The 18,569-nt window shown below is 47.3% G+C and overlaps 1 protein-coding gene across 1 annotated transcript; it reads right to left on the bottom strand.

Moving 5' to 3' along the window:
- Positions 1-221: 221 nt before the first annotated feature.
- On the bottom strand, positions 222-857 carry LOC113585900 (keratin-associated protein 4-12-like). Its single transcript, XM_027023668.2, has one exon. It carries the CDS (start codon positions 855-857, stop codon positions 222-224), a length of 636 nt encoding a protein of 211 aa, XP_026879469.2.
- Positions 858-18,569: the final 17,712 nt, after the last annotated feature.

Genomic DNA, 18,569 nt, shown 5'->3' with positions numbered 1-18,569 from the left:
AACCTGGCAAACAAGACTCACAGAGTCTCGCAGAGTCTTGCGGAGTCTCGTAGCGATTGGCAGACACTTCTGAAAAAGTTGAGTGCAAAGGGTCTCGGGGGCACTACAAAAACTACAAAAATGACAAACTCACACACTCAGTTGCACAAAGATGGGGATGAGCTCAAACATAAAGATCACTGACCCACATCTCCTGGCTTAATCAAGCTTGTCCACAGGGATCACAGTCCATTTTTCAGGTTCTGCGCACAGCCTACATACACCGTGCAGGTGACCACACAGCCCACGTACACTGTGCAGGTGACCACACAGCCCACGTACACCGTGCAGGTGACCACACAGCCCACGTACACCGTGCAGGTGACCACACAGCCCACGTACACCGTGCAGGTGACCACACAGCCCACGTACACCGTGCAGGTGAACACACAGCCCACGTACACTGTGCAGGTGACCACACAGCCCACGTACACTGTGCAGGTGACCACACAGTCCACGTACACTGTGCAGGTGAACACACAGCCCACGTACACTGTGCAGGTGACCACACAGTCCACGTACACTGTGCAGGTGAACACACAGCCCACGTACACTGTGCAGGTGACCACACAGCCCACGTACACTGTGCAGGTGAACTCACAGCCCACGTACACTGTGCAGGTGAACACACAGCCCACGTACACTGTGCAGGTGAACACACAGCCCACGTACACTGTGCAGGTGAACACACAGCCCACGTACACTGTGCAGGTGACCACACAGCCCACGTACACCGTGCAGGTGAACACACAGCCCACGTACACTGTGCAGGTGAACACATAGCCCACGTACACTGTGCAGGTGACCACACAGCCCATTTACACCGTGCAGGTGACCACACAGCCCACGTACACTGTGCAGGTGAACACACAGCCCACGTACACTGTGCAGGTGACCACACAGCCCACGTACACCGTGCAGGTGAACACTATTAGATCCAGTAGTGTGTGTATGTCCTTTGAATATGAGCACTGGTTCTCAGTGGACAGGCCTCTCTTTGTGAGGGGTGGGGGTGGCGTGATGCCTGTTGCTGGTATCATAAGAGTCATAAAATCCCCAGAACTGTCAACACATACAACCCATCGCACCTGTCCTGCAGCAAGGGTGCTATACTGCCAGATTTCTGGAGGGAGGTGTGTGTGTGTGTGTGTGTGTGTGTGTGTGTGTGTGTGTGTGTGTGTGTGTGTGAGAGAGAGAGAGCGAGAAAGACATGTGTTCAGTTGCCCATGATCATCACTAAAGTCCCTCATTTAGCAAGTCTGCCTCATATGTTATGGTCTCTCTCTCTCTCTCTCTCTCTCTCTCTCTCTCTCTCTCTCTCTCTCTCTCTCTCTCTCTGTCCGTTTCTCTCTCTCTCTCATTCTCTCGCCTTCCCTCACTCAGCGTGTATATATCAAGTTCTATGTTTGTTGCCTTAAGCAGCTGTTATTGCTGTTAAGGGCTCGAGTATTGTTCTCAGCCCTGCTCCCTCTCTTGTGCATGCACACACAAGCCCCGGATGGAGCAGGCAGCGTCAGCGTGGCGTGTAGTAGTGACGCTGGGTGGTAGAGTGGGTCCTGGCGCCCTGCGATGCCCGTGGTTCTGTCCATGCATGCAGGCTGCCAGGAAAGAGCATGCAGGCCTGGTGGTCTGGGCCTGTTTACTGTGTGTGATCAGGCAGGACTTGGTTAAACAAACGTGAGTGCCTGTGAGCCATCCCCTCTGACGCTGCATGTTATCCCCCCGGTGCTGGTGCTGCTGGGAACACCGCGGCTGCATGTGGGTGGGAGAGCATGCATGTGTGTGTGTGTGTGTGTGTGTGTGTGTGTGTGTGTGTGTGAGGGAGTGTGTGTGTGTTGTGAGGTAGTCTGTGCAAGCTATTGAAGCTCTCTGGCTAATATGCACTTGCAGTGTGTATGTTTGTGTGCTTTTGTGAGTTTTTCTGTTTTTTTGGTGGGGCCTGGTGTGTGTGTGTGTGTGTGTGTGTGTGTGTGTGTGTGTGCGCGTGTGTGCATATGCGTGTGTTTGTGTGTGTGTAAGAGTTTGCATGCAAATATGGATGTGTGTTCATGTAAATGGGTAACTGCAAACTAAAGCCTCTTTCTTTGGGCTGGGAGAGGCGTTCTGGCAGCTGTGCTGCAACAGGGAGTCAGTGAGACGCTGTCTCCCACCTGCCAGTGGAGGTGAAGACACACTCAGCTAACCTGCTCCCCTGTGCAGTTTAGTGCCAAACAACCTCTACTCCTTACAACTGGGAAAAGGTGTGAGTGAAATTTGGAGCTGACATTCCTTTCTGCAGTGTTGAGATCACTGATTACCGTTCTTCAGTTACGCCGCGAGGATGTCCTAAATTGTCTCTCGTCTTCCTCGTGCTGGTTGCTTTGCGATATGGGTTCGGTGTTTTGAACCGCACGGTGCACAGTCCCGGTAGCAGCCCCGGGGTTACACGGCACGAGCGCGTCTGGCCCGCAGCAGCTTCTGAGGGGCGATGCGGGTGGAGCGCAGCGACGGAGGCACGTCTGCGCTTTGATCCGCGTGTCTATTCATCAGAGTGACACGGTCGGGGCCGCCCGGCCGAGTCAGGCTGCCGGATCCTCGGGGAGGGCTTCATTGGGGCTCGGGGCTCTGTGCCTCAATAGGCCTGCGACTGGCTCGGGTGTCAGCTCAGTGTGGCCTTTGTTTGTCTTTGGTCTTTAGCTCCATGCTGTTCTTCTGACACTGGTACATCATTTATTGGTTCCTCCCCTCTCCTCTCCTCTCCTCTCCTCTCCTCTCCTCTCCTCTCCTCCCATGCTCTTGAACTCTCCTCTTCTCTCCTGCTTTGTTCTCGGCTTGTATGAGATGAATATTTGATCTGTAGTCCGGCCTTTCAGAGGGTCTATCCCAACACTCCTTTGGCTGCCAGTGTCCCCACCCCCTGCCCTCGTGCTCTAAGGCCTGGGCAGTTCCAAATGTCAGTGATGTTAGTTTAGCCATTGTACACGGCTGGCCGGAGCTCAATGGGCAGCTTGTGTGCAAGCCAGCCCCCTACAATGGCCCCCTTTCTGCCTCAGACTTGTTCTCAGCCTTTCCCCTTCATAAAGGAACTCTCCCCCCTTCCTCTCTCTCTCCCTCTCTCCCTCTTTCCCTCACTCCTTCTCATTTACTCTCTCTGGAACTGGGGAGCCCTGTTTAAAATGGGTGGAGCGAGAGAGAGAGAGATTAAGAGAAGGAGTGAGAGAGAGAGAGAGAGAGAGAGAGAGAGAGAGAGAGAGAGAGCTGAACCGTGACTGAGCAATAAGCAGTTTTAAGCGGTGAATTGTTTCTGCATACTCTATCGGTAATTACAAGTGCAGTGGGGTAGCTGTAAATCCTCCTTTCACAGTGCACCTAAGCTTGTTAGCGTGCTTAATTGGACAGGAGCAGAGTGTGATCTTTTACAGAGCTCACAGGCCTACTGGGAGAATGTGTATGTGTATGCTCAATAGCGAGCGTGTGTGTGTGTGTATGTGAGTGAGTGCATGCGCACCGGTGTGTGTATGTATGTGTGTGGGTGAGAGAGGAATGAATGCAAGTGCAATGGAAAACAAAACTTTGCCAATATCAGTGAGACTTTCTGTATAAGGTCAAGAAGAATAAATCCTGTTACAGTGTAAACAGGGTCTGTAACAGAATGAACAGACCGTTACAGGGTGAACAGGGGCTGTTACAATGTGAACAGACCCTATTACAGTGTGAACAAGCCCTGTTACAGTGTGAACAGGGCCTGTTATAGTGTGAACAGGGCCTGTTATAGTGTGAACAGGGCCTGTAACAGTGTGAACAGGGCCTGTTATAGTGTGAACAGGGCCTATAACAGTGTGAACAGGGCCTGTAACAGTGTGAACAGGGCCTGTAACAGTGTGAACAGGGTCTGTTATAGTGTGAACAGGGCCTGTAACAGTGTGAACAAGGCCTGTTATAGTGTGAACAGGGCCTGTAACAGTGTGAACAGGGCCTGTTATAGTGTGAACAGGGCCTGTAACAGTGTGAACAGGGCCTGTTATAGTGTGAACAGGGCCTGTTATAGTGTGAACAGGGCCTGTAACAGTGTGAATAGGGCCTGTTATAGTGTGAACAGGGCCTGTAACAGTGTGAACAGGGCCTGTTATAGTGTGAACAGGGCCTGTAACAGTGTGAACAGGGCCTGTTATAGTGTGAACAGGGCCTGTAACAGTGTGAATAGGGCCTGTTATAGTGTGAATAGGGCCTGTTATAGTGTGAACAGACCCTGTAACTTTGTGAACAGACCCTGTTACAGTATGTCTGGTGAGATCAGGGGCTTCTAAATGTGATAGAGATGAGATCAGGGGCTTCTAAAAATGGCCCAAAGGATGTTATTCATACTAATTTTTATCAGCACCAGTACAGAGAAGTAAAATGAAACTGAAGGGAACGAGTAAAACAACAAAGCGTTCATAACATCTGGAGCTCAGCGCCAGACCTCTGAGACACGGACTCCTGATCTTCCATCATCTACATGTAAGGTGACCTGCTGTATGAAGCTACGACAGCCTGCTGTGTGTGTGTGTGTGTCTGAACTGAGGGGGATTTCCTTATGTCTCTCTTTCTCTTACAGCTGCTAAAATGATTATTATCATTAAGAACTTGTCTGCTTTTCCCATGTGGAAAATGTTTATTTTAACACGTTATAACGCAGAACGATATTTATGTAATTTTTTTTTTCTCGAGCGGCTGCTGGCTGGGTTCCTGCCAGACCCTCGAGAACAGCAAAAGCCCCAATTTTTTTCAGACTTCATGGACAGCAGACGTCGACCATCTGCGGAAAAAGGGAACGGGGATGCAGAGGTACAGTGTCTTGATTGGGCGTTCGCTCTGCCACATTCGGAAGGTTTGCTGTGTAACTATCACTTGGATCTGAGGAGGATGTCTCTGCTTCTACTGTGCATCGCATGGATGTGAAAAGCATATACTTTATGACAACGCTTTATGACAAAGCATATCCTGTTGTGGTTGCCAAGGGTAACACTGCAGCCTCGTGCATGTGAAGCTTAATGTTAATGCAACATATCCTTTCAAGCCCATATAAATTACTATGAACCAAAACTGAGAAAAGTATAATTCATCGTTATGCGAACATGGTTCTTTTTTTCATGAGATGGATCTGTGGTGCTGCCCTCTGGTGGTGGGAACTCTGGTCACATTGTCACTGCGACATGCTGTGGCATCCTGTACATCTGGATGGCAAATGGTAATGAGACAGATGTAAAAGGGGTCAAAGGTTATTTGGGTGCTATAATGGAGATTAAAAGTGAAGAATAACAGTGATGAACAATCATCTGTAGCAGCTCTGAGAGTGAACCAACAGGACAATGTGTGTGTGTGTGTGTGTGTGTGTACAGAATGACACTACAGGTGCCCAACATGATCTTATGACTTTATTGATGACCAGATCTGAATAAGTTTAGACAATATAGTATAGTTAATATTACTGCTGAAATTAAAACTGAAATCAACATAAAGTCTATTGTCTCTTCTGTTTCTTTAATTTCTCCTTTCTCTCTCTCTTTCTTGGTCTCTTTCTTTCCTGCACAGACTTGCCCCCTCCCCACTGAATTCCCTTCTTTCATAGAGAGGTCAAAAGTCAGAGGCCATAACCCAGCCCCAGGCTAAATGACCCTTCCACCCCCTAGATGCTCCTGGCTCTTTATTTTGTACACACCTGAAGATTGTACCTGTGGCTGGATCACCTGACAGCCTGATGAAAGACCCCGGAGGTCTGGTTTCAGTGCCCTCTCTCCTCTTTGACTGATAGAATCGGTGAATCCACTAAGGCCTCTGAAATACTTTGGAAAGAAAATAATTCTCTTAATGTCATGGGGGAAGGTATTTTAATAACGAATGCAATAATCCTGATTTCACTCTTGATTGAGATGAATTGATCAGCACTGCTTTTCCTCATTCAAAAATGTGCTATGTCGTCGAGGTGTTATGGCATTATTTGACATGGGACAGTCTATTCCATCACAGTGGGCAGGTGATCAATATTATACATGGAGAAAGAACTCTATTTTTTAGTCTGTTCCAACTGTATATGTGTAATGTATGTGAGGTGTCTGAACCTGGCCAACATTCTCCATGTGTTTCATCTTAGAGGAATTTTCAGACCCAAAAGATTCATTTCACGGCCTTGCGTGTGTCTCTATCTCGTTGAAACACTATTCCCTCTCCTCTCCTATCCTCTCCTCTCCTCTCTCCTCTCCTCTCCTCTCCTCTCCTCTCCTCTCCTCTCCTCTCCTCTCTTGTTGTTCCTGTCTCCTGTTGTTGGAAATTCTCCTTCCCTTTCGAAGGTCCCCCCACCCCCCACCCAGATAAATACTCTTCCTCTGTCTCTCCTGCCCGTAGGGCTGCCGTGTTTGCGAGCTGCATGAAGAGGCACATCAGTGTGAAACGCGATCCATCTCTCTTTGTCAGAGTGTAATTGCTTGTGCTCCCTTTATCTGTTTGTGCTGTCTTCTGTCCGACGCTTCTTACTGGGAGTTTCCTGTTTTCAGTTATTCTGAGGGATCTTGTCGTGAGCCTCAGGACTTGACTCTCTGACACACTCTTGCTCTGTGCATAGATGAGTGTGTGTGTATGTGTTTGTGTGTGTGTGTGTGCGGATCTCCTTTTTTCTGGCCTGGAAGAATACTTGTCATACCTATTGCGGTCACCATGGTGACACTCAAATTCCACAAGCCCAGGTGGAAGCCCTACCCTCTCGTCCATCTTAGCCCACTGACTGTTTCCACTCCTGGAGGTCCTCGCTGCAATTCCCCTGACAGAGCAGCCCATACGAGAGAGAAACAGAGGCAGAAATGAGCTTAAAATACGTCCACTCACAGATCTTTCCATTAGTGTTGCTTAGATGAGTGCTTTTGTTTCAGACGTCAACAGACAGGGGGAAAATCAGAATATGTTTCTGGTGACCATTTGTGGTGATTTGTGTTCTTTTTGTGTGTGTGTGTGTGGGGGGTGGGGGGGTGTGGGTGTGATTTTTGCGCTGGTGAGTATTGTCAGACAGCTATAAGAAGGAGTGCAGAATTCGCTCTATCTCCATCAGTATGTTACTCAGGTTTCCTTGTGAAACCAACAGGAACTGCTGAAGGTGAAGAAGTGAAGACCCAGTGTTATTCTGCTGTCTCTTGCTCTTAAACCAATGCATTCTGGAATGGCTAACTCAGCCGTGCTGAGTTTGGTGACTCCTCTCTTACTCACTTTCCTGCCACATAATGGTTTTGCCCTGAAGGCCATATTTTTCTTTTCTAGTAAGCAGTTTGACTCTTCCCAAATTGTGTGTGTATGTATGTGTGTGTGGGTGTGTGTGTGTGTGTGAGAGAGAGAAAGAGAGAGTGAGAGAGAGAAAGGCATATTGACCAAATGTCACAGAGTCGCTGTCCTGCTCTCCCACTCGGCTCGGTTCACACCACTGTTCAGCGGCTCTGCCAAACTCTCTGGAATGCCATTATATTTCCCTGGAGGCAAAGAAAATCTCTCTCCTGGCACACACACACTTTTTTTTTCTTTTTACCAATCTGGAATGGTGGCGCCACATAACAGCGTGTGCAATATGCCATGGAAATGCTATCTACTGTAACTACTATACACATCAACACTAAACACATCTACTGTAGCTACTATACATATCAACACTAAACACATCTACTGTAGCTACTATACATATCAACACTAAACACATCTACTGTAGCCGCTGTACTCATCACCACTAAACACATCTACTGTAACTACTATACACATCACCACTAAATATATCTACTGTAGCTACTATACACATCAACACTAAACACATCTACTGTAGCTACTATACACATCACCACTAAACACATCTACTGTAGCTACTATACATATCAACACTAAACATATCTACTGTAACTACTATACACATCACCACTAAATATATCTACTGTAGCTACTATACACATCAACACTAAACATATCTACTGTAGCTACTATACACATCAACACTAAACATATCTACTGTAACTACTATACACATCACCACTAAATATATCTACTGTAGCTACTATACACATCAACACTAAACATATCTACTGTAGCTACTATACACATCAACACTAAACATATCTACTGTAGCTACTATACATATCAACACTAAACACATCTACTGTAGCTACTATACACATCAACACTAAACACATCTACTGTAGCTACTATACACATCACCACTAAACACATCTACTGTAGCTACTATACATATCAACACTAAACATATCTACTGTAGCTACTATACACATCAACACTAAACACATCTACTGTAGCTACTATACATATCAACACTAAACACATCTACTGTAGCTACTATACACATCAACACTAAACATATCTACTGTAGCTACTATACACATCAACACTAAACATATCTACTGTAGCTACTATACATATCAACACTAAACACATCTACTGTAGCTACTATACTCATCACCACTAAACATATCTACTGTAGCTACTATACATATCAACACTAAACACATCTACTGTAGCTACTATACACATCAACACTAAACATATCTACTGTAGCTACTATACACATCAACACTAAACACATCTACTGTAGCTACTATACACATCAACACTAAACATATCTACTGTAGCTACTATACATATCAACACTAAACACATCTACTGTAGCTACTATACACATCACCACTAAACATATCTACTGTAGCTACTATACACATCAACACTAAACATATCTACTGTAGCTACTATACATATCAACACTAAACACATCTACTGTAGCTACTATACTCATCACCACTAAACATATCTACTGTAGCTACTATACATATCAACACTAAACACATCTACTGTAGCTACTATACACATCAACACTAAACATATCTACTGTAGCTACTATACACATCAACACTAAACATATCTACTGTAGCTACTATACACATCAACACTAAACATATCTACTGTAGCTACTATACACATCACCACTAAACATATCTACTGTAGCTACTATACATATCAACACTAAACACATCTACTGTAGCCGCTGTACTCATCACCACTAAATATATCTACTGTAGCTACTATACTCATCACCACTAAACACATCTACTGTAGCTACTATACATATCAACACTAAACATATCTACTGTAGCTACTATACACATCAACACTAAACACATCTACTGTAGCTACTATACACATCACCACTAAACACATCTACTGTAGCTACTATACATATCAACACTAAACATATCTACTGTAGCTACTATACTCATCAACACTAAACATATCTACTGTAGCTACTATACATATCAACACTAAACACATCTACTGTAGCTACTATACACATCAACACTAAACACATCTACTGTAGCTACTATACACATCAACACTAAACATATCTACTGTAGCTACTATACACATCACCACTAAACATATCTACTGTAGCTACTATACATATCAACACTAAACACATCTACTGTAGCTACTATACTCATCACCACTAAACATATCTACTGTAGCTACTATACATATCAACACTAAACACATCTACTGTAGCTACTATACACATCAACACTAAACACATCTACTGTAGCTACTATACACATCACCACTAAACACATCTACTGTAGCTACTATACATATCAACACTAAACATATCTACTGTAGCTACTATACTCATCAACACTAAACATATCTACTGTAGCTACTATACATATCAACACTAAACATATCTACTGTAGCTACTATACTCATCACCACTAAACACATCTACTGTAGCTACTATACATATCAACACTAAACACATCTACTGTAGCTACTATACACATCAACACTAAACATATCTACTGTAGCTACTATACACATCAACACTAAACATATCTACTGTAGCTACTATACACATCACCACTAAACATATCTACTGTAGCTACTACACATCAACACTGAACATATCTACTGTAGCTACTATACACATCACCACTAAACACAGCTACTGTTATTAGTGTACTCATCAACCATTAAAACTGCTACTGTAGTTACTGTACTCATCACCATTAAATACAACTACTCTAGTTACTGTACTCATCACCATTAAACATAGCTACTGTAGTTCCTGTACTACTATTTAGATATAGTTACTGATGTATATAGATTTAATAGATCTATCCAGCTGTCTAATTATGATCTATGCATAATATATATGATACATTATGCCTTTTCTATATATATATACTTAAACTGCAGGAAGCTCTTTCACTCTCTCATTCATTGAATCTGCACTCCTCTGCTTCATGAACGCCTCAATTGGATATATTTGTTTAGAATATAATACTATTTTAGCTATGCATAACTAGCCATGGGTCATGCCTAGCTACTCTTCGGGACAGATTATTGGAGAGAAAGAGAGGGGGGGGAGATGAAGAGAGAGAGAGAGGGAAAATGACTGCATTCTTGTTGTTATCCTTTCATATACATACAATAAGACTCCATAAGGTCTGGACACTTGAGACTAGTCGGGATGCTGGGTCAGAGGTCACTGTCTCATCTGTTGGGGTGACAGGCCAGACATTCATACACAACAAGACACAGGCGTGGATGAGAGGATTACGCCGCCCTCTCTCTCTGTCTCTCTTCCCCTCATTCTGCATCCCTCCTAGTAAAACTTAAACTAAGTGCGGGATGTGAGAATTTGTTAGTTATCTCGCTGTACTGATGTCCAGTGAAGCAGCTTAAAGATGAGGGTGTGACTTGATGAAAGGATGAGACCACTGCAGATAGCAAACCTTACTTGTGCTTCTCCAAGATTCTCTCTCTCTCTCTCTCTCTCTCTCTCTCTCTCTCATATGCTAAATTGGCATGCCTGGTCTCCAGCAGTGAGGAGGTGTTGGCTGGAGCCAGGGCTGGGTATGGCTGCCTGCAGGGCAGGAGAGTGCCAGCAAGAGAGAGAGAGAGAGAGAGAGAGAGAGAGAGAGAGAGAGAGAGAGAGAGACAGCTGGACAGCAGGAGAGCCAGAGAGATCAGAGAGCTCATCTTTCAGCTGCCATTCACACTGCTGCTAACACACACACACATACACACACACACACACACACACACACACACACACACACACACACACACACACACACACAGTACACACGCATACAACCAAACACACTGCACACATGCATGTACACATACAAACACACACACACACACATACATGCCATTCTCTGTCTAAACTGACCTACTGTATGTAAACAAACACAAACTCCAACCATAAACACACACTCGCTCGGGAGCCTTTCACACTCCGGCGTTTTCCCTGGATCACTGCAAAACCACTTACACTTTCTCCCACACACAATACTTGCCTTACACATACTTGTGCACACACGCACACACACACATGCTGGCTAGTTTCTGTCTGCGGTATCATCGTTCTCTTGTCTTGTGCTCAATGGGAAGAAAATCACCTGATCCGCTTCACCTAAAATGCTGGTTCTGAAGAAGGCGTCTTTGTGGAGAGGCTGCGATGGGGTTGTTTTGTTTGTCTTTTCTCTGTCCAGGCTCAGCACTCCAGGGGCATTCGCTGGCTCTCTTCCTCTGGCGTGCTGCGGTGATTAATGGGTTTAAACGGGCTGTGGCCCATCTGTCCCTCGCACTGCTCCACACAGCCTGTGAGGCTGCTCTATGGAGGAGAGTCAGCCCTTCACTCTGCCTCTGAGGCTGCTCTATGGAGGAGAGTCAGCCCTTCACTCTGCCTCTGAGGCTGATCTACTGAGGATAGTCAGCCCTTCACTCTGCCTGTGAGGCTGATCTATGGAGGAGAGTCAGCCCTTCACTCTGCCTCTGAGGCTGCTCTATGGAGGAGAGTCAGCCCTTCACTCTGCCTCTGAGGCTGCTCTATGGAGGAGAGTCAGCCCTTCACTCTGCCTGTAAGGCTGCTCTATGGAGGAGAGTCAGCCCTTCACTCTGCCTCTGAGGCTGATCTATTGAGGATAGTCAGCCCTTCACTCTGCCTGTGAGGCTGCTCTGTGGAGGAGAGTCAGCCCTTCACTCTGCCTCTGAGGCTGATCTATTGAGGATAGTCAGCCCTTCACTCTGCCTGCGAGGCTGCTCTGTGGAGGAGAGTCAGCCCTTCACTCTGCCTCTGAGGCTGATCTATTGAGGATAGTCAGCCCTTCACTCTGCCTGTGAGGCTGCTCTGTGGAGGAGAGTCAGCCCTTCACTCTGCCTATGAGGCTGCTCTGTGGAGGAGAGTCAGCCCTTCACTCTGCCTCTGAGGCTGATCTATTGAGGATAGTCAGCCCTTCACTCTGCCTGTGAGGCTGCTCTGTGGAGGAGAGCCAGCCCTTCACTCTGCCTGTGAGGCTGCTCTGTGGAGGAGAGCCAGCCCCTATTGTCCTTATCCTCTTGTAATAGAGCTACTTTAGTCTTAATGTACTCTGCCCTTTAAAAACTATCAGGACTGTTTTGTGCTGAGTTTGAAAAGTGCTGAGTCTGAAAAGCTCAGCAGACAGCTGGGTGGCCTGAGCACTGGTGGGAAACACGGGCAGAGGTGTCATAACAAAATGGCTCCTGTCATAGGATCTCATGACATCTTGCGGGATCTCTAGTCGGAACCTGAGGCCTACATGTCCTGACCTAGACATCGTCGGTCCAAAAACAACTTCCTAATGAGCTTGGTAAATCGCTGGTTGTTCATGGTTTAAAATTATGAGTTGTTTTATAGGTTATATTCTGGAGACCTGACTATTACTGAGTTTTCAGCAGCAGAGGGTCAGAGGTATGTCAGGCCTTAAAGTGAAAGGGTCAGGTGTTACTGGTGCCAGTACAGACTGGTGTACAGGAAACAAAGCTGTAAATATTGTACTTGGACTCTGGTTTCTCTGACTCGTCAGTCATTAAAACGAGTTTATTGCATATTCACGGAACATGCAGGTGGTGCATGTTATACTTTACTTACACTGTGACATCATCCCATTAAGTAACTTTGTCTTGGATGGAGCACACAGTTGTTTCAGCTTATTTTGTTGCCATGCAAAAGTATACCTTAGCAACTGTCGCCAGCAGCAAGGGAATGGAACAAGGTGACATCAGCAGGCGTTTGATCGGGACAGCAGACAAAGATTCGTTTTGCTTTGCTAGCGGAGTGCAAGCTTTCTCCCTTGGGCTGGGCTAAGGAGCGTGATGTAAGAATCCGATCTAGCGTCTGACCTATCGAGTGCTAATCTTCAATCGGGTGCCTCGGCTTCTGCGTGCCTTAACCCCTCAGCTGATGCGCTCCGCTTCACTGAGGGAGGACGGCTCACTGACTTCTCATGACCACCAGAGCACGAGACTTTACGAGCTAGAAGAGAAACGGGCTCGTCGAGAATGAATGAGAGAAAAATGAAGAGACAGACAGAGGAAGGAGCAGAGGGAGGGATGAATAAAGAGAGGATGAAAGAGAAGGAGAGAGGGAGAGAGGGAGAGAGAGGGAGAGAGAGGAGGAATGGGCTTTGTTAATCCCTGCACATCTGGCTTCTATTACGATGTGGGAGCTGCTAAAATAATGTTTTTCACCCTACAAGCCTTTCTGTGCTATAAATTACCCATCAGCCACTGTGCCTTCCTGACTACGCCTGTCTCTCTCTCTTCTCCTCTCCCTCTCTCTCTCTCTCTCTCTGTCTCCCCACTCTCCTCTGCTTTCTCCATTTATTCCTCCCACCCACCATCCCTTGCAGTGATAAAGAATCCTGTCTTCTCTCTCTCTCTCCTTCCTCAACCTCTTGCACTACTCATGTCTCCTCATGGAGTCCATCTTCCACCCCCCTTTCCAGAGGAGAGTTCATTTCACAACCCCCCCCCCCCCCAAGGAGAGGTCATTCCACTCCGCACCCCCTCTCCTGTGTTTCCCTGCTCTTATTCCCACTGACCCAAACTTCACAGTGAGCATTTCTGCATTCTGGATGCCATATTCTAACAGATACCATGCAGGGACTTATATTATGCAGTGAGCCTTTGAGAAATGGGGACCTGGCGCCCATTACGCAGGGTCCTAGAGCATTGGAACACAAACATCTGTGTTTACGCAGGGTCCTGGCGCACTGGAACACAGGGTTTCATGTTCCAGCACGTTTGATGCAACAGACTTGATGATTTGAGTGAGTCCACTCATGACCTATGGAGAGGGATAAGGAACTAAACTAGGTGCAGTAATCCTGGTGTGATGCGCTGCTGTAGGCAATTCTGTAGCAACTTTTATTATGTATGTGTGACTGGCCACGATACGGGAGCGGCCCAGGTCACGAGGAGGCGGGGAGGGGGCAGTGCGGCTCAGAAACTGCGTCCTGCCCCTCTGAGAAAGCGTGAGGGCAGGGTGAGTGTGGGGCCCATCGCTGGGGCCAGCGTAGGCCTAGTGTGGGGGCTGGTGTAGGGGCCAGCGCAGCCTGGTGAGGGGCCGATCTGAGCGGCGCAGAAGGGCGGAGGGGTGGAGGGTCAGGGCATCGTCACCAGAAACACCAATTAGCTAAAGTGAAGTTGACAGGAGCGGGTGGATGAAAGCATCAGCGTGCCGGGTAACCGGCCTGCGGGCGCCGATTGCGTGGGCCGCGGGGTGGGTCCAGTCCTGAGGGCATTCCAGCTCGCACCAACAGGGACATGCTGGAGCTGGCATGGGGGAGCGGCCGGTTACGGCCTGGTCGGGGCTGGCACGGATGATGCCCGCCTACATGTGCCCTGCCTCCGCCCAGGTGGAGGGGGGCATAATCGGTTCAGATCAGAGCAGGAGCACTAAAGCATCAGTCTAGGGGAGCTGTTATTACAGCCATTAGTGCGCTAACCTTACCTCATATGTTAAAATTAGCACCAAACATAATGCAGTCATTAGGGCTCATGAAAAGAGGGTGTGTGTGTTTGTGTGTGTGTCAGAGGGGGTGAAGGGATATATGTCAGCCTAGATTACACACAGAGGAGACTACTGGCATTGTTTGCATCTGTTCCTTTACGCATTCTTTAACGTTAATTTTCACATTTAGACTTGCCTCGAGTCAGTAAAACACACTACCTTACCATTTCAAAGAGGGTTTCCTGCTTAGAACACTGTGCTTGTGTGTGTATCTAGATGACATCTCAGCAATTAATATAAAGTTTTTTCAAAATATGCCCTAAGCAGTGTTTTCTAAGATGTGTCTAAGCTGTATGTCTTGATATTCCCTATAACATAATCATGCAACCTCAGGGTGAACTATAAGAGCAGGAAGAGGTGCATGCATGTGTGTGTGTGTGTGTGTGTGTGTGTGTGTGCAGCACACTGTGATCGTCTGTCTGGTGCCAGTGAGCGTGCTGGCATGTCAGAGCAGGGCGTAACAGGACCTGGGTATGGTCTGTCATTCTCAGTCGCTCAGCCTCACATGGATGCGTACTGTGTCACTGGGCATGATTCCACACTCATAAATGTGCCCCCATCTATCTCTCCTCGCTCAGACCCCACCCCACCCCTGTCTATCGGTCTCTCGGTTACTCCATCCCATAATTACCTGGAGATTTCTGAAGCGGTAAGGTGCAATGCTGTATGCCATAGCTGCTCAGATGTCAGGGAGACTGCATGCCATTACTGAGCTCGGCACTGGCACAAGAAGAGAGAGAGAGAGACAGAGAGAGAGAGAGGGAGAGAGAGAGAGAGAGAGAGAGAGAGAGAGAGAGAGAGAGAGAGAGAGAGAGAGAGAGAGAGAGAGAGAGGGCCTACTTATGGCCTAATTCTTGTGAGACTGTCTGTCTGTTTGGTTTCCTGAAGTTGTGGAGTCGCTGACGTCTCATGGAGCTTTTTTACTCTCTGTGCACACTGTCTCACTGCGTCTCTCTCTGCCATGACCATATTCATTTGCAGCGTTGCCAAAGCAATATTAAAACAAGAATGAGCGTTTTCAAAATTAAGAAAAATGAGAACGATACGTTAATAATATTATCTTTCTCTCTCCCTCTCTCCCTCTCTCACCCACTTTCCATCTCTGTCTCCCTTTGTTTCCATTTGTGCTCATCCCTCTCCAGCTCTCAACTTTCAGGAGGGGGTGGAATGGGAAACGGTGTCTCATGTCTGGGCAGTGTGTTTCTCACTCTGTCTCAAGATGAATCACAGATCTGTCATTTCCAGCTTTGCCCCGAGAGAGCGGCAGACCAGTGGTGGCTGAGCTCCGTCGCGGCACGGGCATCCACGGTCCGGGCCACGCCCGAGCATCTCTGCACCTTGGCCGGCGACCTGTTGGCACGGCCGGGGAGCTGCCAATGGGGTCGGATCTTCGTAACAATGGCCTTTCCTATGGGCAACAAGGAATGCACCCAAACCTCACCTTCCACGTATCCCCTCAAAGGGCCCCTGAAGGGCTTGTCCGGCTCCGGGTATGAGAGGGCAAAACAGACAGCCTTTCATATGCGTGGCCCACGTTCAGATGCTAAGTCTGTCATTTTTCTGTCATGATCCGTGGGATTACGGATGGGGGGGGGGGTCTCCTCGTGGGGGTCTACGATATCAAAGCCGGAAAGGGTGGGGGGAGAGGGAGGGGAAGGGGAGGGGCCGCTGACTGCCTTTGTTCCAGCTCCACCCCAGGATTCCATGAAAAGATCACGGAGCAGCCTGATTCGTCACGGCCTGGGTCTCTCCACTCTGATTGGTTCCAATGAGCGGGCAGATGTTCCGCCTACAGCAGGGGATCTGAGAGACTCCTGCCCCACTCTGTCCCACTGCTGGATGGTCTCCTTCTCTTCCTCTCTCTCTTTCCCTCTCTCTCTTTCTCTCTCTCTCACACACACACACACACGCACACAAACACACACACACACACACACACACACACACACACACACACACACGCACACACACGCACACAAACACACACACACACACACACACACACACAGACACACACACACACACACCCTCATACTTCTAGACAGCCTCCCAACAAAGACTATACACATATACTGTATATGTACCTAACTCATTATAGACACAGACAAACATTCCACTACTTACATCTGCACACACACACACACACACACACACACACACACACACACACACACACACACACACACCTGTAACTTCCCCAATTCCAAAACACAGAAAAATACACAAAATGTCCTCTGTTTAAAACTACGCTGTTTAAAATGTAGTTATTAAAGAATTTGGTATAGGCACACACAGCCAGACAGACCCAGTCCATGGGCTAAAGTGTGCTCCGGCGCAGCAGGTCCACTTTTTTAGGACGAGGGGAAGAGAGAAGGAGAGAAAAGGGAAAATAATTAGATTACAGTAACGTGTTACATTGTAGCACAAGGACTGGAGGAGAGATTAGGAGAGGAGCAGAGAAATACGGAATGGCATGGAGAGGTAGCAGCTGCAGTGTAAATAAACACACTTCCGTAGTGGTGACGCAGGCCGCCAAAACTCCAAACACGCGCGTTCCAGTTTTCACGGAGTGGCAACACACTGCGCTTCCTTACCCTGGCCGCCCTGCGCCGCTCACTAATTCCTGTTAGCTCCCAGGTGTCCGTTTGTGTACGGAGCATGACTGTTTGTGTACGGAGTGTGACTGTTTGTGTACAGAGCGGTCGTTTATTGCTTTATATTTATTTATTTTTTTCACAATATTTTCGCCAAAGCAGATGTTGCTTCTCAGGCCCGCCCCTGACCCCGCCCCAAACCGCAAACCCCGCCCCCCCCACCCTGCTGGGTTCACTTTCGCCTGTGCAGGCTGTGATAAGCCTGACAGTCTGACACCGCGCAGACGTAGCCCATTTGCTGGCTTGTTTGCTGAGACGAGAGACGGGGAGATAGAGATGACTGCTGCAAGCTGAAATTGGAAAGCCCTGCATGACTGGTTGGCCTGATTAAAGACCCTGACCTAATGGGGAGCACGAGGCCTCCGGCATGGAGCAACAGATAGCATATCTCTGCTAATCACTGCAGCTCGCTATTTTAAAATGTTCTCATGTGGCATGAGTCAAAGGCCGCCACCAACACCCCCTTCCTCCTTCTCCTCCTCCTCCTCTCCTTCATCTTCTGCTACTACGTCCTCCCGCTTACACACTGTGTTGTCGAGGCCGCCACCAGACCGTAGGGAGAGCGGAGAGGAGTGTGGGGAGGACAACCAGAATGCCTTGGGCCTCTCTGCAGACTTTATACAGTTTGAATGTAATGCTAAATTTGTTTGTGAGTTAGTTTAATTGTGGATTGTGGAACATTTTGTCACGACTTTCTCTTTTTGGTCCGAGTCGAAAGTATGAATGTGTTTTGCTGTCTTTGTGATATATGTGTGTTTTTGAGTAAGCCTTCCCTCATTTTCCCTGTTGAGTTAATCCGTCTTTTGTTGTTGGTGATGTTTCTTTGATAAAAGAGGATGTTCACTGAAAGAGGAGATGGTGTTTTCTGATTATTCTTCTCTGTTGACTCTACAGTATCTCTCACACGCACGCAGGCACACACACACACACACACACAGCCAAACGTTTTTTAAAAATCTCATGGAATTATTTGCAATGTCTGCAGGGGGCCCTTAAATTAGTGGCCT

Source organism: Electrophorus electricus, chromosome 4 (genome assembly GCF_013358815.1).
Source record: "Electrophorus electricus isolate fEleEle1 chromosome 4, fEleEle1.pri, whole genome shotgun sequence".
Classification (NCBI taxonomy): Eukaryota; Metazoa; Chordata; class Actinopteri; order Gymnotiformes; family Gymnotidae; genus Electrophorus; species Electrophorus electricus.
The sequence above is the reverse complement of the archived record's forward strand: the minus strand, read 5'-3'. Positions and strand labels throughout refer to the sequence as shown.